Here is a 23,269-nt window from a genome sequence, read left to right on the forward strand (position 1 = left end):
TTGTATTTAATGGAAATTTACTCATTGTGATGATGTAATGATTATAAGAATGATATCATGCTTTTATATCATGCCATCTATTCAGTGGAACCTCAAACCATACAGAGAAAGGAAGAAAGTATAGAATATGTTGTCTCTTTAAGTTGGCCATGATAAGGAAGAACAGAGAAAAAACAACTAAGCAAACTATCAAAAGACAAAAGAAGGGAAGGGCAAAAAGAAGTTAAGTGGAAAGGGAAAAATCTGCACAAATAAGCCATTTCCAAATGAAAATATACCAAATTAGAACAAGGAAAAGATGGATATGACGTTACAAGGAGTCCAAGTTAAGAGAGAAAAATGCCAGCAACAGATACGGAATGGAGATCGAGGTAGATGGCGAGACATAGCTATGAGGCATAACAAGATCCCACCGAAGAGGATACAAAGTCTACATTCCTCTGGTATTTACATTCATTGTCACATTCCGCAGCCCGAATCCTTTGATGTGCAAATATCCATAACGATTGCCGCGCCACTCGCATTGCCCAGCCAGGTTCATTAGGAATGGCATCAGAGATGCAGCGCACCGCCAGACAAGAGTTTTTCTTTCCAGATCACACCCCCTGTCCCGGCCTTACCTAGATCGAATCACCTCGAAGAAACATTTAATTTGTAAATTTGCTGCGCACCTCTAAAGGGAACCCACATAGAGAAATCAATCTCAATGTAACTCTCTCCAGAATTCATAACCAACTTAGTCAGTGCCATCGTGGAAAATCACGGAGACAAACGATTCTTGGCCGTCATTCGATAGCGGCGTAGATTAGAGTCAAATGGTTTTCATTGAACGTCGGGTCGGGTTCTCGCTCCGGAAGGGGGTAGCCAGTGGCTAGATGAAGTCAAATTCCAGAGAATAATCTTGTAGGGGATGTCTTGTTTTCTCTATTTATTCAAACTCTGCCCCATTTTGACACCAAGATCGTCTTACATGTCCAGGGATTAGTTCATTTTAGGAAAAATAGATGATGAAGACATATCTTGAAGCCTTCACTCCAAATTTCCAACGTTCCAGGATGTTTACAAGATATTTGGGTGCTCACATTACTGTTTTCATATAATTTATATACCTGTACATGTAGACATTTCATACTATTCACAAATAAGGTCTTCATCCATGAAACCAGATTTGATTGATTTGATTACTTTTCTTCCAAAAGTGAAGAAGTCTAAAAGATTAGTATCACATTCATTTACAGATATCTTATAGGTGCATGTATGAAATGTAAAACAGATATTGTATGACCAAATAGATTTATATAAAAAATGATTCTTTGAATTATCAATAATTCAGTTGATTTGATATTCCAAAATGCTAGAAATCTTGTCACAACTTGTATGTCAGTAGATATCCTGGTTATTATCGTCATGGAGATCTATGACTATTTATGATACATATGTAACAATAGAGTTTCATCATCTGGCTGTATATTTGAAATAATTGATAACTTCTTAAAATTTATTGAATTTTCTCTTCTTAAATTTAATCCTTTTTCTCTCTTTTTCCATAGGATGGAATCAAAAGAAAAATGTGAAGAAGTTATTCGGCGATTTAACGGGGTCACATTAGATCGTAAGTACCACTCTTATCCTAATCGATGAACGTTGGTATTTTAAAATGTTTTCAAAGCAATAATTGTAATTGTGGCATCGATGCAAGGAAATTCATGAGTTTCTTTTTATAATGCTGCAATATATTGTAAAGAAGTTTTCCGGCATGATCTCTATCTGAAACATGAGTTTGGTGAAGAAAAATAAGTCTTATACTTGAGCTGTTGCATACTGGATCAATTTTTTTTTTTTTAATAATAGAATTCACAAATCAACACAATTTGTTATCAGACTTTCGTTTTCACTTAAAATAGTTTACAAAAATGCATCCAAATGCAAACTGTATGATGGTCTTGGCAGTCCATAAGCCTGTAGTTTCTTTTTGAGTAACTGTATCACTGCTTAAGAGAGGACCATTCATTTTCAATGGACAAAGATTGTGTATCACTTCTCCTTCAGGGAAATGTTTTTATTTATTTATTTCTCATGACAGAGACAATAAAGGTTAATCCTTATTTTCATTTGAAATGTCATCTTTTAATATGTCCTTTTAACGCTCTTCTTGTTAACAGCCAGTCAACAGGAACCTCTACTATGCAAATTCGCAGACGGCGGCGTCAAAAAGCGAAACCAGATAAATAAGCAGGGCCGCGGGCCACAGTCAGCCACGAACTGGATGGGGCGGCCGACAGAAGCCGGCGCACTCACGTACGAGAGTTTATACGCTCGCAATGGGTGAGAAAACATATTCACGAACTTTGAGTGATTCCATATTTCTATCACAAGATCGTCATTGTAGGTGAAATTTCTAATTTTTATGCACAAAACTCTGATACCATCCTATCTAATGTCAAGCCATCCATTCTCACAAACACACACACCCATGAAAATAAGCGTTCAGTCATTTTGTTTGTAATTGAAGTTAAGGAGATCCATGAATGCTCATTTCCCATTAGTTCCCTCTAAATTGAAACAGAAATATAGCATAGGCAATACTCCAACAGTATTTATTAGCAGTGCCATATAGTAGGCTGTAATATGGAATCACCTGCAAGTGGATATGTGGTTTGGTGCTTGGTTCATACTAAACATTATATTTTAAAAGGTTTTGTTATGCCTTGAATTGCTTGTGTCAACGTCAGGGTTTTATTTGGTTCCGTTTGCTTTCTTTTCCCTTTTTTTTTAGCGGCATGTATCCTATTACTCACCATCTATGCAGTATAAAATGAGCATGCTTTACGAATTTGCGGGAAGCTGTTAGAACCTTAATTTCTTAATTTATTTATCAAACAACCCATTTAGGCTTTTTTGTGCTTGTAGCATATTGGAACTATCCATGATATGCCGGATTTTCTTACTTTGCTCATCTAGTATAGTAAAATTAAAAAGTAAAAAAAAAAAATCTATCCTTGTAGATCAAGAAATGTAAAATAGCTGCTTTAATTTTTTAGACCCCTGCGATGTGTCTAAATACTGTTATCATAACATAGATTTAGATATGACAGTATATAGATATTACAGCATTATAGTATCATTATATTTTTGTATTATATTAGTTCCATTCCATGCCATGTGCATATATCACCAAGACATCATGCTTATTCTTTTTTTTTTAATTTGAATTAGATCTTCAGACCTGCCAACCAGTACGTTTTAGCCGTATTTCGTACGTTTTTGCAACCAAAATACGGCAGTACGTTTTTTCTTTGAAAAATACGTTTTTTGTTATTAAAAAAAAAGTGCACAAATATGGTTATTAGATCAATGTAATTTAAGGTAACTTGTTTTTTTTTTCAATCATTTTGTTCAAACCAGGGTGAAGATATACACATGTTTTAATGTTTGTTTTTTCATCTGCAAGAGCAGTTCGCATTTTAGCTTGCATGCAGCTTGAGCGCCATGATGAGCGAGTGCGCCAAGCATTTTATTATGAAATACACTTTTTTGGGGAAAAATACAGTTTTTTTAATCACAGAATACAGTTTTTCATTCCCAGAGGTTGGCAGGTCTGGATCTTGATATTCTCTTCCCATAAAATCCTTAGATTGAGAGGAGAAAAAATAGCAGCTGTAATTCCTTAGACCTCCTTTGATGATTTCACATACTATAGTCATAACATTAAGCATAACTATCACAATAGAGTATTTCATTTTTATTCCGTCCGTGGCATGTGCATATATTACCAAGACGGGGGGTTGTACAGAAAGTCATGTAGGTCAGGGAAGCGTTAGAGCATGTTACGGCAGGGCCCCGACGTCGTCTGATTGGCGAGACCTGAGAGGGCGATATATGAATCTTTAAAAGGGAAAGACATGCTCATAGGAATTGGAGCTTGACTTTCCTATCATTTGGCATGAAGATCGAGAAATGGAAGAGGAATTTGATGAATACTTAGTCCCATATATACTAGAATTTTTGTGTTCTTTGTTCTGGAGATTTGAAATTCTAATTAATTTTTCTAGTCTCAAATCAAGGTTATTTTTCAAAGAACTTTGCTGTGGCCACGGAAGGAATAAAGATAAATAAAAGGTTAAAAGGTTTCAGGCCAAAGTGTACATGTTAACATTTTGGAGACGATGATCAATGAGAACCCTTGCCCTTTCTCCCAATTCCCCTTTACCCAAGCTTTTCCTATTTTTTTTTTGTCAGCAACTTGAAAAATTGACAATTATAATTCCTGCTACTTTTTTGCAAACTAGCAAAATTCCTTGTGATTCTCCCCAAAAGTTGTTCAGGCATTTTGCATCCCTGTGTAAATTGAACACTCTTCAAGCTTTCTGCAGGCTATATTAAATATGTGAATTGTGATTAGTTTTACATGCAAGACAATTTCAGCTATAAGAATCCCCTGAGGCTTTCCAAGAATTGGCATAATTCTGTCCATCAAAGTTGAAATATTTAACAAGGTTTTCCAAATAGGTTTATACGCCACTCTCTATTCATTCAATTTTCATAATTGGAGTTAAGATACATCCTTTCTACATAGAAGAGTAAAAGCATTACTTAAAGGGGGAGTGAACTGTGTGTGGTCTCTCATTGACTGTGTGTTATAAATACATAGTCTTAAAATATACTTTTTCAGATATCTACTAACACTACAGAGAATAAATTGACCTATAAGTGTATTTGTATAGAGAAACAACTAAAATGTTTTGAGAGGAAAAGTAATTGTTCTGCTACTTGGTGACATAATTATTGCGGTATAAATTTATTGAGTAGTTAATTAGCATGTTATCATTCAAGTGGGTCTATATTACTAGACTACACTAGCATTATGGGTCAGGAAACTGGCCAAGTACATGTATGAGTAGTTGAGGACCCGAGATGGCACTATTGGTTCGTATCTCCTTTAAAGTGTCATTGTTTAAGAAGAAATATGATCCACACTAACCCTTGAAAATTCTTTTCCGTGTATATTTTGTACACTTAGCTTGCATAGTCAGAATAACCAATTTCCTTTCATTTTTTTTACTAACCCCCCCCCCCCCCCCCGAGTGTCTCAAATCAATATCTTGTTAAATACATACCTGTTAACTTATTACAAGTATCAATGCTACAACAAAGAGAGCCTGCTCATATTATTTTAGCATCACGAAAAGGACATAGAGATTGATATCATTCTTATAGACCAAATGCAAAAGAGTTCAAATCAAACTTCACTTCATCGATCAAACTCTGCTTGGTATGTAAGTAACCAAAAGCATGTATTTGGGACTTTTGGTTGAATATTAGGGTTGCCATTGAATAGAAATCCAGCGCAATGTATCCCGTGCCTCATTTCATATTGCTATCAGATATTAAATATGCCTATAAACACATTACTAATCTAGCCTTCTGAAGTCACCCTACATGTATGTTAATTCTCCTATTTGTTCTTGTTTTTCCTGCCATAGGGTACCGGTCATGCCTCACCAGTTGAGTGCGGCAGCGTACAACCTAGGGGGCGCTGTCACGTATGCAAGTCTACCGGCTGCGAGTACACCTCAGTGGATACAACCAACATCACCTTACATTGTACAGCCTCAGATTACACCTGCCACGGTAGGTTCACGCCGACTACGCCATTGTGGCTCTGCAATGTCGGACTCTGTCTTTATCTTTTGATTTTTCTTCTTTCTTTTTTTCTGTCATTCTCCCGTTTTTCTCTCATCTTTCCCCATCATATCACCTTACATTGTACAGCCTCAGATTACACCTGCCACGGTATGCTCACGCCGACTACGCCGTTGTGGCTCTGCAATGTCGGACTCTGTCTTTATCTTTTGATTTTTCTTCTTTCTTTTTTTTCTGTCAGTCACTTAATGTTTTTCTCTCTCATCTCTCTTATCTTTCCATATCATATTACCGTATATCGTACAGCCTCAGTATGTTATTTTAGGTCCTCGCTGTCAGCTTGACATTTTAATACAAGTTAACCACATTTTATACAAGTTTTATACACGTTAACCACACATATCCTGATAAAACTTCAAGTATATGGAGCCATAAATTGCAATGGATTTACATTAGGAGTTGTGATAGCAAAATCAACGCATTCAAGGGCCCGGTTACACAAACTGTTGCAAATTTTTAAGATTCTGATCGGTAAATAATAGATATACTTTGTTTAATGAGCATCTCGTTGATCTTCCTAATTTTTCACTTTTCTACAGCAGCAGTCCACAGTATATGGAGGTTCAGCAGGTTTAGAACCCAGCATGGCTGGCATGGCCAGTGGTCATCCTATGGTCCCTACCGGCCTCTCAACACAACTCGGTCAATTACAACTAGCATCTTCAGTAAGTCCGTCCCACGCATTCATTTTTTTCCCCGATCCTTATTCTCTTTTGATCTTCGTTACAATCATAGATGTACATTTTTATGTTTTTATTACTGGCTGGAGGGGAGAGTTTCATGAAAGGACTGTTTTATCAGTTTCCATAGTAACAGTGCTTCGTAGTCAATCAAAATTGAGGAAAGGTTTCAGACACCTTGTAGGGGGTTTATGCCTTTCGTACGCATTTGTACTTAAAATGTTTTAGAAGAACTTTTTTTTAATTCAATGGATGTCGGGTATTTCTTTCATATTTTATAGATTCAATCTTCAATACATAGCTGTGCGATAAACCAAGGTTAAAAAGCATTTATAATGCATTGTATTGTTACTAATATATGTCGTTTGCTTCTGCAAAATATAAACTATATTGCACACAGAATTAAGTTATGAATTTCCCCCAATCTTATCACATAAATGTATGAATATAAACATTTATCTTTTTTTATTTATTTTGATCTGTATATATATATATATATATACTAAGATATATTTCCCTTAATTCACTTTTATTTATCATCCTTTTCCCAGCATTCCCTTTGAGACTCACTGTATATTTCTAGTACTGATTTTCCTTTTTGATTTGTTTGTTTAACCCTACAGCAGTATGTCCAAGCAAATCCATACGCACACCTAGGACACGCCTACCAAACTCAACTATTACATCCGGTAACAGTCGATGTATGTGTTTACCTTGTCATGTGACTAACTCAGTCGTGCCCCTCGAGTTTATCTTTTTTCTAATACCTCGGCCAAAAAATTGTGCTTGGGGTATTATATTTGATGTCCCTAGATCTAGGGATAATTTGAGGAAAAACAAAATTAATTTATGAAATTGTGATTTTCAAATCTTACCTAAATTATGCTTTTACACATATTCTTTTACGCAAAAGGCTTCAAAATAAATTTTCTTATTCCCAATTAAAAACTGCATCATTTTGGATTCTAAAAGGAGGTATTGGAAATAACCCATGAATAAACCAATTCTTAGCATTAAATATTACCATAAATTTTCATTCCAAAGCTTCCAGTTTTCTCAAAATTGCAAGTGTTCTTTAAAATGAAAATGGAAAGCAATCCAATCCACCCCCCCCAAAAAAAATAAAAAGGAAATAAATAAATGAAAATGAAAAATTTCATATTCCTGTGTGAGTTAATTATGATAAACATTGGTCATTGTTGAAACAGTGGGTCATTTTGGTTCAGTTGTGTTTTTGTCCTGTGTTCATTGAAATGTGGTATCTTCTTCACGTCTCCAATTAATCATCTATCTATTTATGTGTGGGTTTCCATGTGGGCGATTCCATAAACAAATTATTCCCGACCCCCCATTTGTCAGATATTCCTAAAATGATTCATCTAGTCTTCATATTAATATTGTAAGACTGCCAACGTAATAGAAAAGGTTGAATATTTTTTATGGAATCGCCCATACATGTACATGTACATGTAGATTTAGTGGTGATAGTTACATTTTTGTGATTTTTTTATTTATTTTCCACGAGGGCTTTCTGTTTCTCTCTTTCTCTATTATCACGTCTGCTCCCATTTGTGTCTTGAAAAATTATTCCCCACCCCTCTTCCTTTCCCCATGGTCGCCCTCTTTCGATATTTTATGGGTAATGTTTGGACTAATATACAAATATAGTAATCTTATTTTTCAATTTTTCTGCTTTCATGTATAATTTCTCTTGTATGAATTTGTGTTCAGTCCCTTTGTGATGTATAATCTTTATGTTTGGGTATCATTATAGCACATCTCATGATAAGTTGTAACCTGGGCCCGTAGCACAAAGATTAGCGATGAATAGCAAATATGAAAGAACACTTCTGATTCTGATCAACCAGGAACTTCTGGTTCCTGGGGGCCGTTTCATAAAGCTGTTCTTACGCGCTAAACCATCGCCAATTCAATATACCATTTACTACAAGAAAGGTTCACCAGTCGCTCTTAACTTACGAACAGCTTTATGAAACACCCACCTGGTCGATATTTTGAACCAAATGCATGTGTAACATTGATTTTGATTGGTCAGGCCATTTAGCGATTGATCTTTGTGTTACGGAGCCCTGGCCATTGAGTTACAAGTGATGCAATTAATTGCGATTATGGAAAGCCACCAATGTCATCATTATGCATCTGAGAGGCATATGCGCTTCCCCTTTGCAAACAAAAATGAGCACACACACACACACTGTATTGGTCAAAACGAATGCACTTGAACTAGTGTGTATTAAGAATTTTAGTGCGTAATTATTCTGAATTTTGATAACTTTCATACTCAAAAACATATACAAATTAATATTTATTGGCCTTAAGCCCTTAGTTTAATGGCAAGCTCTGTATGTGTCTTCTCATGCAATTTACAAACCATAAAGTACATTATATAAAAAAATAATAGTAATGAGTAGTTCTTAGAGATGCATAACACCATATAAATAGTCTCAAAGTTTTTAGTTTTCAACGGTACAAAAGACAATTAAGAATATTGTATATTCTTTTCTAATCATAAATAAAATTTAATTTTGTTGCAAATTCAACATGATCAAGTACATCTTTTCTATCTTTGCAAATGATGTGTTTTTTGTTGCCAATTTGACAGGACCAAGTAGATGAACAGCAAACAATGAGCGCCGCCCAGCAGTATTACGCGTCAGCCGGAGCCAAGTGAGAGAGTGTTTAAACAACCCATTCAGCCTCAACACTGTCATTGGTGAGTTTCATTAATAACCAACAGATGTATTAAAAGTTTTGAATTTCAATCCTCAAATTGGCAACAGTTACCATTTTTACCCAGATATATACTCTGATCAAATCCAAATATGGATATAACACATGTCAGCATGAATGAAAATGCATAGTTTTATTGAATAGTTGCCAATTTAGAGAGTGTAGTGATTAGCCTGAGTTGGCCTACTGCCTTCTCTAATTGAGTCATTTCTTTACAAAGTCTATTTGGTAAATTACAGGGTTTAGTAGCCATTTGGTTAATAGCTATTATTCTGGAAATACAAAACATGTGCAATGGAAATTTATATTTTTCAGTATATTTCGCTCTCTTTATAATCATATGTCATATGTATGTCCTGGAATTCAGGATAAATGCAAACTGCCCATAAAACAAAAAGTTCACCCAGAGACTTTAAATTTTATGATTACCACATGTGATTGTTTTTCTCTCCTCTACAACTTGTTGTGTATTCCTAAAGACAAGCAAGCCTAGACAATAGAAAAATTCATTCCTATGTGGCCCCCTGAACTGCTCTCCCCTGTAATCATCTGTGACTGTACCCCTCCCTCCTTCCCCACCAGGGTGTGGTAACATAAAGCTTAGCGATTGAATTTGGAGCTAATTCTAATGATTAATCTTACACAACAACCAATGCAATCAAATGTAGGAATCAGCCATACAATCAATTTTTGCAATGTGGTCCATATTTTACTTTCTTGATCACCCCCCACCCCCCCCCCCCATCCCCATCCAGACTGTATAAGCTTAATACACAACAAGCAAATTGTAAAGATTTTTTCCATCAGTTATTTGATAAACCAGATTAATAACAATAGCAGGGCCTGCTGGGAGAACAGTTTTTAGAACTGGGCCCTGTCTTACAAAGAGTTGCAATTGATCCAATCAACCTCAACTATGGAAATAATGATATTTCAAATCGATAGAACACTCGCATAATTTCTCCCTTTCTCCCTTTTTTTTCTTCCTTGTCCGCAGTGATTGATAGATTGTCTTCTAGTGACTCTTTATTGTGTGGCAAACCAACAGGATTTACCTTGTAGGGGAGAAACAGAACATGGCAAACAGCCCAGCAAATCCTAAACCTCATCTAGCACCTCTCATCGCCATGGAAACGTGTGATTCCCAGCATCTTCCCTGAAATTAAGGATAAATGCCACCACGTATTATAAAATGGAAATGACAAAGTTTGCTCAAGGAGTGTATTTTTCTACAACTGTATTGATTCCTGTTTTTTTAAAGTCTACTCCTACCTAACGGCACTGAGATTGCATTGTGGGAGTCCGAGTAAAAGAAAAGCTCCAGTCGACAACGGGATGCATTCTCCATTTTGCGACTCGAGAAGATAACAGGATGCAAGAGCAGGCAGGGAGTATAAATGCGCTTTCAAAATTTAGCATTGATTTTAAGATTGAGTACTGTTGGAGTGAATGTACCAATAATTTTCAACGCAATTTTGAAAATGTCTGAACATTTTAAGCTGCTGTGAATAGTGCATGGGTAGATTTTTATTCAAATTTGAATTCAGCCTTCAAACTCTTCTCTTACCCATACCTTTTAGACTCTAAAAAGCCTCCTGTAGTAGATCCCGTTGACTCTTTTAAACATGCTATCAGCAGTTTTTAGAAATTCTGATGTTCAATCATCTTTTAATACTGAAAGAATACAATTTTTATCGTTTTAATAGTAATGTTTGATCAAATGTATCAGATTGCTGTTGGAATCTGTAGAATTTGTTTACACCGTAACAGAAACAATCGTAGTCGAGTACGAGTGTAGGTAATAAACTATTACCTACAATCTGTGAATTATAAAGCTGAGGTCTGTATTCAAGATTATATACTTCCTCAGACTATAAAAAGGTATAAAAGAAATGCTTTTTGAATTTCATTCTACCCTATCTCTTACAATATTCTGTGAAGTCTTGATATACATTGGCTGTAAGAATATGCGGTTTCATTTTTAAAAGGTAGAAAATGACCCGTTTTTAATTAATCATGCGCGAGAGAATAATTGCTAGAGGTTCAAGGATTTTTTTGTCATTTTATCATTTTATCTCCCAATAATGAATCTTTTATGTTAGGGTGCTAGAGTTTGTGTACGAGGAATTTCTTGTGTTGAAACCATATACCCCAATTCATTGTCTACCTATGTTTTTTATTACCTGTTTTGGGGAATTTATTCTGAGAGGCAATAAATATAATAACTATGGATCTCTGATAAATGTCAATGAATTTAAAGTATGGAAAATATGAGAAAATGAAATGAATATTGAGGTTTATCTGAATGTATTTATAAAAAAAATGAATTTTGAATATCTCATCTTGGTGAAAAGATGAGGTCAAATTGAGTTGACTGATTATTACAAGGAATTGCAAATTGAATATTTGCGTATATTTGAGGTGAGATGTTCTTTGCCGTCGTGACGCGAGAAGACGGCAATTTTGCATTGTAGATAATGCATACCAAAAAATACCTCTTATGCGAAGAAGGGAGTATGCTCAAACTAGATGTGTAACAGAGTTTTTATTTGAGCAGACGTTATACTAGCTATTGTCGAAATCTTCAAGCTGCCGAAATTTATGTGAAATGTTGTAGCCTATGTAAGTTACATTGTGTAGTTTCCAGTAGGTATGTAGATAAGATCGATTGCATTTTGGATGATGATAATTTGTACATGTGAAGTTCAAGTATGTTTCTATTTTGGCATTCTGTTTCCTCATAGATTCGGTAAGATTTTTTTGTTATTGTTGTATATATGGTAGATGTGTCGCGATGATGGGGGAATCCCGGTAATCTATTTTGTAAATGTGTTCCTATACGTGGAAGAAATGTTTAATTGAGGTGTTGGATGGAGGTTGTGATCAGAGGAAGAGTGCGATACTCGATATTGGAGTCGATGAGGAGTCGATGAATTGACTATAATGAATTATTGAAGTGATTTAAATGAAAGACTAGATAATGTGAGCATATGACATGGTCTATTATGTGTTCAGTGCATTGCAGCTTATTATACGAATGAATGCTTGGGGGAAAATACCCGCAGTGATTGGGAATAATTGCACAGGAGGCGAATGAATCATATTTGCTGCATTGTATAGTAGCAATAAAGTAGGAAGTAAATTGGCAATATGGCTGCCAATTTGAAGAGAGCTGCAGTGATTTGGTAAGGGTATGATTTGACGGGTAGCTCAGGGACTTTACGAAAAGCGTAGGAGGAAAGGAGGCATTATGCACCGTGTAAACTTTGAGATGTTTTCGCGATAAAAAATGAGGAAATGAATGATAGATTGGCGATGACTATTAATGATTGTGTATGTATGTTGATGTCAGATTTTTGTTGTACTTTCTGCGAGATGTAAGATCTAATTCGTTCCACAGACATTTTTTTATGTTGACTCTTTCCGTTTCTCTTTTTGTCCTTATTGTTTTCTTCCGTTTGATTTAAAAGCACTCATGAATTCCAGCACTGATTATGTTCCTTTAATGTTTGTGTCATGTTTTTTTTTTTCTTTAATTTTGTTACTTGAAGAAAAGGAAAGGATAGATAGCACTCGTGTCTTTTCAAAGTTTAACAGAATTCAATTTTAATCTTCAGGCTATGCCAGTTTCTATGTGCCTTCCAAAATAAAGTTCTATTTATTGATTAGCATAAGGAAAAAAATGAAGAGAATTGTTTAGTAATCACAACTCATTACATATTTTGAATCGTGTTTAGAAAACCTATGCAGAGAAAGCATTCTGTACATCAAAGAATGAGTCATGTTTTATTGTCATAATGCCTTGTGATATCCTTTTAGCTTTGCATGCTTATTAAGAAATAAAATGGGATTTGCAAATAAATATACTAATATACTCTGTTTCACCCCTGAATTTCTTGATGATAAAATATTGCAAAAATAAACCTCTGATTCCTCTTTACTTTGGTTTATACGATATGTAATACTACGAATAATTATAATCTTGCATGGAATGATGCTCGCTAGAAAATTCAATTATGAATACATTTGTTTTTCATAGTTAATAATTACTGCTCTGAAGGCTAAGAGACTTCTGCAAGTCACCCCCCCCCCCCCTTTGCAGACCCCCACCCTTCTCCCCTTTCATGAATTATCAAAGAACTCATGCTTTATGCTAAATTTGAATATTTCTGACAATTCTGCAAATATGACGGCTCTTTGCCATTATGCCATTATCTCGACATTTAAAAGGATAGTTCTTTATTTCATTCCCCATTGATGAAATAGGATGTCAATTTCCACACCCTAGACCCTTTGTGATTCTTTCTTTTTTTTAAATATATCTTCATACTTTAGTCATGTCTGTCGGGGAAAGAAAGTAGTTCGTTTTATTTGTGATGGTTGTCTGTTATCGTACGTGATTGTTATTTTCACTGAAGCTGACAAAATAAAAAGAATTGTGTGTGAGAGCTCTTATACCTACATTTTTATTAACACGTGGAGACTCTACTGATTATTAGAAGAAATACTTTCAGACATGTTCCCTCTTAGTTTGTCTCTTTTCGTATACCATAGAGTCAGATATTTTTAAGATAGGAAGCTATCGTTGATTACGTGGTATTTGAACGTAGCATTTTGGTACAAAAATCATCCCACCTAATGACTTTGGGGAATTATGATGAAAATGTGTGACTTGTTGATTAAGTATATGTTTATTTCTTTTAAGAGCTGCTCACCAGCAGTATGTATTTACTTTGTTTTTTTTTTCTTGTAAATGGAGATGTGATATATGATTTGTGTTGATTTTTTTTCCTGTCTTCCTTAAAATTGTTTTTGGGTAGTTCATGAATGCACATGAAGAAACTGTATTCTGTATTATTTTCTTTTGTTACGTGTCGTGCCTGTGTGGTTTTCTATTGTCATTTTTTTTTTTACTGGTTATACTTTTGCAAACAGATTATGCATCATCGCTGCTGTTGTAAAGGTTTAATCTCATTGTTGTGTTAGGGAATGATTCTTCATTAAGATTAATGAAATGTTTTGTTTTTCGTACGAAAATCACACTGATTCCATGGACCATGTTGTATATATGACGGTGAATGAAGTTTTCCACGTGATCAAGTTCCGATTCGATTTTAGCTCAGATTTTACGCTTAAACGGCTTTGTTTTTTTTCTCAATATGGAGAAAATTTAAAATAATTTTTTATTTTGTCTGTGTACAGATAATTTTGAATTTGAAATTTGTTTCTTTTTTGTTCTTTCTCTTAATTCTTTTCATGTGTTATAGGTTTACTACCAGAAGGGCGAAATTCTGATCATGTAGATTATGAAAGAAAATGTGATTGATTTTCTAACATGAGTTTTATGTTAAGTGCTGCTGTAAATATCTAGCCTAGGCATTAAGAGTATTTTGTTTTTGTAGTTATTTAGAAGATTTGATTGTCATTTTATTTCTGTGTCCTCTGTCCAGATGTTCCTTTTCATGCTTTTTTCTAAGAAAATATTGTAAAATTTATGGATTTTTGTGGAGGACTAGTCAAAATCCATTTTAGTGTTATTATAGATAATGAGATACTAATAGGTAGGCATAAAATTTTAGACTCGATTGTGAGAAAAAATAGATTTTAATGAATTTTATGATGAAATGGTGTTGAGAAAACATGCCTTTTAAGGGATGATGTCTGTAAATTAAGATTTTTTTATTGAGTAGCAGATTAGATGTTTAGTTTAGTGAGAATCCAAAATGTGTGATTTTTACTTCGTTTTAAAAGCAACAAAAAAGAAATGATGAAAATATTGAGAAATTATGAGAGAGATTGGAGTTCAAATTGTACAGAAGATATGGAGGGGTATAGTATTTGAGGTACGATTGTGTTTTCTTTCTTTTTTTACCAGGAATGTTTCTTGTGCTTGCTTTTGCTATAAGATTTTAGATTTTGATGTCAATGATGCGATCTTCCCTTGACAGATATATTAAGTCTCATGATTGAAAAGAAAATATTTGGTAACATAATGATGTACTTCCCATCACCTAATTGGGAACAAGCGTTATTTTCCAATAAAATATATAGGAAACAGTAAAATTGTAGGCACGTCTGTGTGAAAAACAATCTTTTTCTCCCATGGTTTAAGTTATGAACAAGGATATCTGTAAATTATGAACATTTAATGAAAAACGAATTCTTGAAATCAACATTGGTCGATTAATTTCATGTAAATGGAGAAATCTTAGAAATGCTGTTTAAATAATTTCAGAAAATATTGAAATGGTATTCAATGCGTATAAATTTGTATTGCTTCAACACTATGTTTGCATACCTAGAACTCTGACTACTATTGAATAGAATGTCAATCTTTTGGAATGCTACAAAGCGTTTTTCTACAGAGTGAAAAAAAAAATGATACGGGTTTATGAAGCACTTTTTACGCATCCTGTTCGTATGCGTCGGGCGAGAAAATCTTTATTAAAAATGAAAGGAGACTGGATGCGAGGCTGACTCTTCTCCGAGGGTGCTCTGACCAAATGGATTCTTCCTAACCTCTTTTCAGGCCCATGTCTCGTAAATAAATGCATTGCTTGAAAGCTAGTGCTTCAGAAGGGTTAAGGTAGAATATCGGTTTTAAAAAAAAGAGTTAAGTATTAGATTTATGTTGTAGATTCGTTTTTGTAATTGTTGGTGATGATGGGGAAGGTTTTCTTTTTTCTTACGTTTGCTTTTTTCAAGACTTTCTTCTGTGAATAAAAAAAAGTATTAAAAAATGAAGAAAAAAAGTAGAGAAATTAATAAGTAAAAGAGAGAAGCTCGTAGGGTGAGATAGGCCATGGTTAAATGGAGATTTGTGTGACCATGGTCAAAGTCTGAATTAAAAATGGAATCACTAAGAATGGACATATTATTTTCTCATTTTGTCATTTTTTAGGACGAGTATATTTTGAATGTGGATGGCGAGTGATTATCGGTTGGGATTTGTAAATGATGGTCATCATTATCCTTATGAGCATGATGATGGTGATATAGTAGGTGATCAGATGATGATGATGGTGACGATGATGATGGTGTTATTGATGATGATGGTGACGACATGATGGTGGCAGTGATGGTGATGTTGATGAAAATCATGATTATTGTTGATAGTGATAGAGTGAAATCATTTGATAATGATTATTTCAATTGTGATGATGATTATGGTGGTGATGATGATGATGATATGATGTTGGGGGTGATGGTTATGTTGATGAAAATCGTGATTATTGTTGATAGTGATTATTGTTGGTGATGGTGGGTGGTGATAATGGGGATGATAATGATTGATGGTGATGATGAATGATGATGTTGATGATGATTGGCGATGATTATGGTGGGTCGTGATGATGGTGATAATGATTGATGGTGGTTGATTACGGTGATGATGAAGATGATGGAGATAGAGATAATAATAATGATAATACTATTCATTTATATAGCGCCTTTTCATCAGATACAAAGCGAGATAAAGACGATGACAGTGATAATGAAACTAGTAATAAGTAACGATGATGTTTTCAAGTTTGGCCAAAAAGTGATGATTTTTTTTTTCCAACTTAACCACAAAAATGTCATAAATCCCCAAACTACAAACGGTTGGGAATGGGAATCTTCAGATAAAGATATTAAATAATAAAGGAGTATTTATTGACAAAAAGGAAGAGTTACAGATATGCTATATTTTGACAAAAATCATGAATCTTACCCTTCCATCATTTTTTCCCTCAAAAAGTCACTTTTTTAGCAAAAATGACAATGATAAGCTTATTATATTTGTCAATATTCTGAAATCTGTATGTCTTTTTTGTTTTGGTAAATAAATTGTCCTTCATCTTAAAGGGGTAAACATAATATGATGGGAACATATAAAGAAAAAATCAAACACAACAATGATTATGCCATCAAAATCGGATAAGGAATATCAAAGTTATTGCATTTAAACAATTATGCATTCTTTCAGTGTAACAGTTCTATGCACGTCCTCATGAATATGCATTGAGCAAGTTGATGTCAAATCCCAACTTATTCTTTTATATTTTATTTTTTATGAAGTTATATGTATTCAAATTTTGTCATCTAAGAATGAAGACAGTTGGATTGACAGCTATATTAATGTATGAAATAATCTCTTCTACAACTCATTTTGATACAAGGGAGACATATCATAAATTCATTTAAGGACGTTCCACAGTTGAAATGAGGTCCATGTCATTTTCACCAAATTTTGCAGAGAGTTACTTTGGTATCTATGCATTATGAAAATGCAAAAAATGATATAGGTTCATGTGCTTATTTTTTTTTCTACGGGTCTTCAAAGTCGCCGTATTTGAATGATATGCAATCTATCAAAAGAATTTTGCCTCTCTTAGACCTCACGAATTCACCAAATGAGTTTAAATCATCTTTACTCAGTGGATATCGCATCAAATTTCATCAAATTTTCAAGATATATAACAAAGTGTATACCAAAGTAAGAGAAAGCCTTTTAACTGGTAAAACTATATCTATTTGGAGTCAGCAGCGCCCTCATTTGGCAAGAATGGTGCAAAAACTCGGAAAAAAGCAAATATTCAAAGACGTGAATCTACTCAAAAATTAAACAAGTATTTTGTAAGCTGCACTTTTTTCAAAATCCATGTCATTTTCATAAAATTCTGCTAATTTGTAGAGAAATGCATATCGAAGGTGTAGGAAAGTTAAAAATATGGGGTCCATGTGCTCGTTTTCTAACTATGAGTGTCCAAAGTGATGCGAGTTGGCATGAAAATCGCCGAAAATGCGCCCAAAACGTGCAAAAGTCTAATAATAATATCGTCTAAAATGCAAATGGTTCCATATTTCGCTCCCAAACATTCAAAATCCATGTCATTTTCATCGTCCTCTCTAGATTTGTAGAGGAAGACTTCTAAAGGCATTAAAATATCAAAAATATGGGGTCCATGTGCTCGTTTTTAAACTATCAGTGTCCAAAGTGTTGTGAGTTGGCTTGAAAATATTGAAATCCACCTAAAAATGCGCCGAAAACGTGCAAAAGTCTATACCCTCTAAAATGCAAATGGTTCCGTAGTTTTGCTCCCTAACATTCAAAATCCATGTCATTTTCATCATACTCTCTAGATTTGTAGAAGAATATATTCTAAAGACATTAGAATATTAAAAATATGGGGTCCATGTGCTCGTTTTTAAACTATTGGTGTCCAAAGTGTTGCAAGTTGGCTTGAAAATCGCCTAAAATGCGCCGAAAACATGCAAAAGTCTAATAATAATATGTCTAAAATACGAATGGCTCCTTAGTTCTGCTCCCAGACATTCAAAATCCATGTCATTGTCATCCTACTCTCTGGATTTGTAGAGGATTTTATTTTGAAGACGTTAAAATATTAAAAGCATTGTGTCCATATGCTCGTTTTTAAACTGTCAGTGTCAAAACTGTTGCGAGTTAGCTTGAAACAGCCCAAAATGCGCCGAAAACAAGCACAAGTCTTATAATACCGTCCGAAATGTCTAAAATACGAATGATTCCGTAGTTCTGCTCCCAAACACTCAAAATCCTGTCATTTTCATCATACTCTCTAGATTTGCAGAGAAATATATTCTGATGACGTTAAAATATTAAAAACATGGGGTCCATGTGCTCGTTTTTAAACTATCATTGTCTAAACTGTTGCGAGTTGGCTTGAAATAGCCCAAAATGCGCCAAAAACAAGTAAAAGTCAGATAATACCGTCCAAAATGTCTAAAATATGAATGGTTCCGTAGTTCTGCTCCCAAACATTCAAAATCCATGTCATTTTCATCACACTCTCTAGATTTGTAGAGGAATATATTCTAAAGGCATTAAAATATTTAAAGTATTGGCTCCATGTGCTCGTTATCAAACTATCAGTGTCTAAATTGTTGCGAGTTGGCTTGAAACAGTCTATAATGCGGCTAAAACCGTTCGGGCAAAAGTCTAATACCGTCCAAAATGTCTAAAATACGAATGGTTCCATAGTCCTGATCCCAAACATTCAAAATCCATGTCATTTTCATCATACTCTAGATTTGTAGAGGATTGTATTCTGAAGAAGTTAAGATATTTAAACTATGGGGTCCATGTGCTCATTTTCAAATTATCAGTGTCCAAAGCATTGCGGGTTGGCTTGAAACAGCCCAAAATGCGCTGAAAACAAGCAAACGTCTGTTAATACCGTCTAAAATGCGAATGGTTCCGTAGTCTTGCTCCCAAACATTGAAAATCCATGTCATTTTCATCATACTTTGCACATAAATACTTTAGCACCTGAATATTTCAAATATACAAAAATTTACATGGGTCCATGTGCTTGATTTTTTGCTATAGAGCTTCAAAGTTAACCCAAAATAGATGATGTTCTTAAGAATTGCGCATCCTAAAGAACTTGGCATTTTTAGACCTCACGAGATCACAACAATGAGTTTAAAGCTCTATTAATCAGTCAAAATCTATAAAGATTTCATCAAATTTTGCAATATGATTAATAATTGTATCCGTAAGATGGATAATTGATTTATATTGCTGTCAATTGTTTGCTCATTGAAGTCTAACAACACTCTCAGTTCTAAGAAATTGCGGGAAAGATACTCAACCTCAAAAATTTCAAATTTCAATAACAAACTTGAGAAGTAAAAGAAATGCTGCACTTTAGTCAAAAACGCAAAACCCATGTCATTTTCACCCAAACTTTGCAAAGTTGTAGAGGAAGGTATATCTAAGAGGTGCAAACATTAAAAAATATGGCTTCATGTGCTTGTTTTCAAACTATCAGCACTCTTATTAGAGCAAATTTGCTTCTTAAAACACCCGAAAACGCGCCAAAAGCTTTGTATCTATGTGAGGAAAAATTCCGAACCACTTTTCCATTTATTCAAACTCGGGGTCATATTCATCATACTTTGCGGCACTACAGAGAAACTATTTTGAAATTGTAGAGGAATTAAAAAAAATGGTCCATGGAATAATTCCAGTTTATTAGCTTCATAAAATAACACATCGGATCTGCAGTTAGTGCAGATAAGGAGAAAAATCAGCTCATATTACCTACAGCTGATTAATCACCAGTTCATCCATTGTGACGTCAGCGCGCAGAGTGTAAAATATGCGCAGATCATGATGCGCACAAACATAAATGAGGAACGTCCTTAATAACATATAGTGGGGAAATGACATCGTCGGCCCACCTATTTCATATTCAAAATGGTGTGCATATAACTGTTTTCACAAAATATTGCTAAAGTTTAGAATTCAATAACCTTAATTTATGTTATCAGACTTTGATGAAATTTTAACGTTTTGCTTGGTTAGTTTAAACCTTATTTAGATGTAATTATTTTCAGCCCGGAGTGCCCTTCAATCGCCCCCATGCGTCATTTAGAGGGGATTGGAATACTTTGTTTTAATGAAATTTGACAATTTATCACTTTCCCCACAAAGGGTACAGATTGAGCTTATGACATTTTGTTTTTAAAAATAAATGATCTTCAGTCTTTTCTCTTTTCGGGGGGGGGGGGGGGGTGTCTAATAATGCTCCCTTTTTTTTCAAGGAGTTGCCTCCACTTATTAAACTGATAGGGACATCACTTTTTACTAATTATGACGAGAAGGGGGAGAACAAGGAGGGGAAAAAGAAGAGAAGACGAGGAGGAGGAGGAAGAAGGAGAAGGAGGAAAAGAAGAAGAAGAAAAAGAAGAGAAAAAAGAAGAAGAAGAAGAGGAGGAGGAAGGGGAAGGAGAAGGAGGAAAAGAAGAAGAGGAGGAGGAGAAGACGAGGAGGAAGAAGAAAGTTTTCACTACAAAATGTAGGTCATTTCGGTTATACAGTGTGTATCAATAAAAAGTTTACACTTTGAAAAAGCCATGGGAATTAAAAAAATATACAACATGTTGGTAATTTTTTCACATATAACCTTGGGTTTGGGTCTCATCTATCCAATGAAAATAAAAGTTTTGACAGAATGTTACACTTGATTGAGCACTGTCCATGTTGGTAAAGCTCGCAGAAATCTGTTTGCGCAGAAATGCTCGTTTCAAAATTACCCTGCGAAACATTTCTCATACATTTCCCTTGCACTTTTAGTCAATTGAAATAAAACGGATACATTCAAGCATTTTGTAACAATTTTGCCACCCAAACCGAAATTCCAACACTTATTAAGCCCAACCTTTACCCTTTTTGTGCCAGCTGGATCTGAGGACATAACTGAATCTGAAAAAAAGTTTATATCAGACATCTCCAGCATTTTTTCACTTAGTTTTTATCATTTAAAGTGGGTTTACATTTCATTTTTTATTTAATACTTGTTTCGCCACTCTTTTCCAAGCTTGACAATGATTAACAAAATGAAAATCAAGCCTAAACCATATCATGTAAATCACAGGTCAGTGTAAAGCAAATATCGTCAAGATGGCCTCAGCGTGTGGGGGAGTGGGATGGGGCGCAATGCACTCTTCGAAGTGTTTTGGGCAAGGAAACAAGTTAGAAAGGTAAATGATATCTTCAAATCAATTTTATTAGCTAAATTCCACATGTTCTTCATGATGAAGGTCTACTTTTATTCGCATAACTATTTCAAAGTTCTGCGCAAATCATTTTTCACTAACTTTTCAAAAGTAAGTGGTGCTCACTCAAGCGGAAATATTTTTCGATAGTTATATCGTCATTTGCTTAAATGGATCGGTACCAATGTTAAAATGTGGAAAAATCTTTAGGATATTAAAAATGTATAATTTTACAGGATTTTTAAGTGTAAACCTTTTTTTGATACGCACTGTATTTCTCCATTTTGCCACACCCAGGGGCCGCGGAAGCGGGGGGAGGGCTGGGGGCAGCCCCCCCCCCCACTTTTTTCCAAAACCGTGTACAAAAACGTAAAAATGACCTTATGATTGTGATTTTTTGCATGATCAGCCCCCCCCCCCCCCACTTTGAAAACCGTTCCGCGGCCCCTGACACCTACCACAATTCCAGGGGTGCTACCTATGGATATATCCCCAACCCCCCCCCCCCCTTCGATAAAAAAAATATCAATCCATTTCTTCCATGGATTGACCCTTTGCTATATAATCGCAAAAACAATCTTTTTACGTTATGAAAAGTGTTCAAAGTCCCAACTACATTTATTTTCCCCTATGACTTATCTTCTACCCGCGGATATTCTTAATTGTACCTATAAAGTCCTTTACAACGCATTTCAGGCACTTAAAAATGGGGATAAACATTTTCTCGCATTTGCTGTTCTCTTTGCCTTGAATCAGGGGAGGCGGAGCGAAGTTGAAAGTGGGGGGGGGGGGGCACAGGGAAAAAAGGGCAACTTTTCTTTCGAAAAAAATATAGCCGAATGCAGAAATTTTTCCCTGGGGCGCAGCATGCGTAATTTTTTTGGAAAAACCTTGAAAGCAAGGGAGCGAAGCGACCAAGCTTATCATTGTATTTTTTAAAGTGAAATTAATGGATTTTGTGCGTACTTTTGGTAAATTTTGTGAAAATCTGCAGTAAAAAATGTGAGGTTTTGGGGGAGGGCAACTGCCCCCTGCCCCCCCCCCCTGCTGCGCGCTGCGTATGCAGCGGCGTAACAGGGGTCGGTGGCCAGGGGGGTGCAAGATCCAAAAATTTCCCGGTCATATCATGGTATGAACAGGCGTAATAGTGTAATGAGGCGACGATTTTGAGAGGGCCAGACATTGCGTATCAGGCAGGATTTATCTTTAAAAAAAGTTGCGAGCGAGCGAAGCGAGCGAGCAATATTTTTGAAATTTTTAATACAAAAATCAAATTTTGTGATAGATTTTGACATGATATTCAAAGAATAATATATTTCACTCTTCTCTCTTTCCATTCCTTTTAAGTGGTCTGTATGCCACTCTGAACATGATTCTTTGCAGCAGTAGCGTGAAGAGTTATGTAAAAAAAAACGAGGCGCAGTATGGCGCAAGTGCTAAAAAGCTGCTTAATATAAGTCCCGAGCGAGCGAAGCGAGCAAGAATGAAAATCACATTTTCATGAGAATTTAACTTTGAGATATTTTTTGACATTGTGTTCAGTAAATAAAATCATATCCTATACTTTCCTTTGCTTTTCTTTCCTCCTTTTTTTTTCTTGGTTGTAGAACTTT

The 23,269-nt window shown here is 35.0% G+C and overlaps 1 protein-coding gene across 8 annotated transcripts in view; it reads left to right on the plus strand.

Moving 5' to 3' along the window:
* Window positions 1-16,004, plus strand: part of LOC129274010 (RNA-binding motif, single-stranded-interacting protein 1-like) — a 300,926-nt gene extending 284,922 nt beyond the window's left edge. For 2 of the 8 annotated variants that reach the window (XM_064108900.1, XM_064108907.1), the window contains 7 exons: window positions 1,551-1,612; window positions 2,163-2,325; window positions 5,484-5,631; window positions 6,246-6,368; window positions 7,007-7,084; window positions 9,007-9,117; window positions 10,132-16,004. In XM_064108900.1, coding sequence (XP_063964970.1) covers window positions 1,551-1,612; window positions 2,163-2,325; window positions 5,484-5,631; window positions 6,246-6,368; window positions 7,007-7,084; window positions 9,007-9,075 — 643 coding nt within the window. In that variant the 3' untranslated portion in view covers window positions 9,076-9,117; window positions 10,132-16,004. Of the gene's footprint in view, window positions 1-1,550; window positions 1,613-2,162; window positions 2,326-5,483; window positions 5,632-6,242; window positions 6,369-7,006; window positions 7,085-9,006; window positions 9,118-10,131 lie in introns of all 8 variants that reach the window. The other 6 variants (XM_064108901.1, XM_064108902.1, XM_064108903.1 and 3 more) reach the window with 6 other exon arrangements.
* Window positions 16,005-23,269: the final 7,265 nt, after the last annotated feature.

This window comes from Lytechinus pictus, chromosome 13 (genome assembly GCF_037042905.1).
Source record: "Lytechinus pictus isolate F3 Inbred chromosome 13, Lp3.0, whole genome shotgun sequence".
NCBI lineage: Eukaryota > Metazoa > Echinodermata > Echinoidea > Temnopleuroida > Toxopneustidae > Lytechinus > Lytechinus pictus.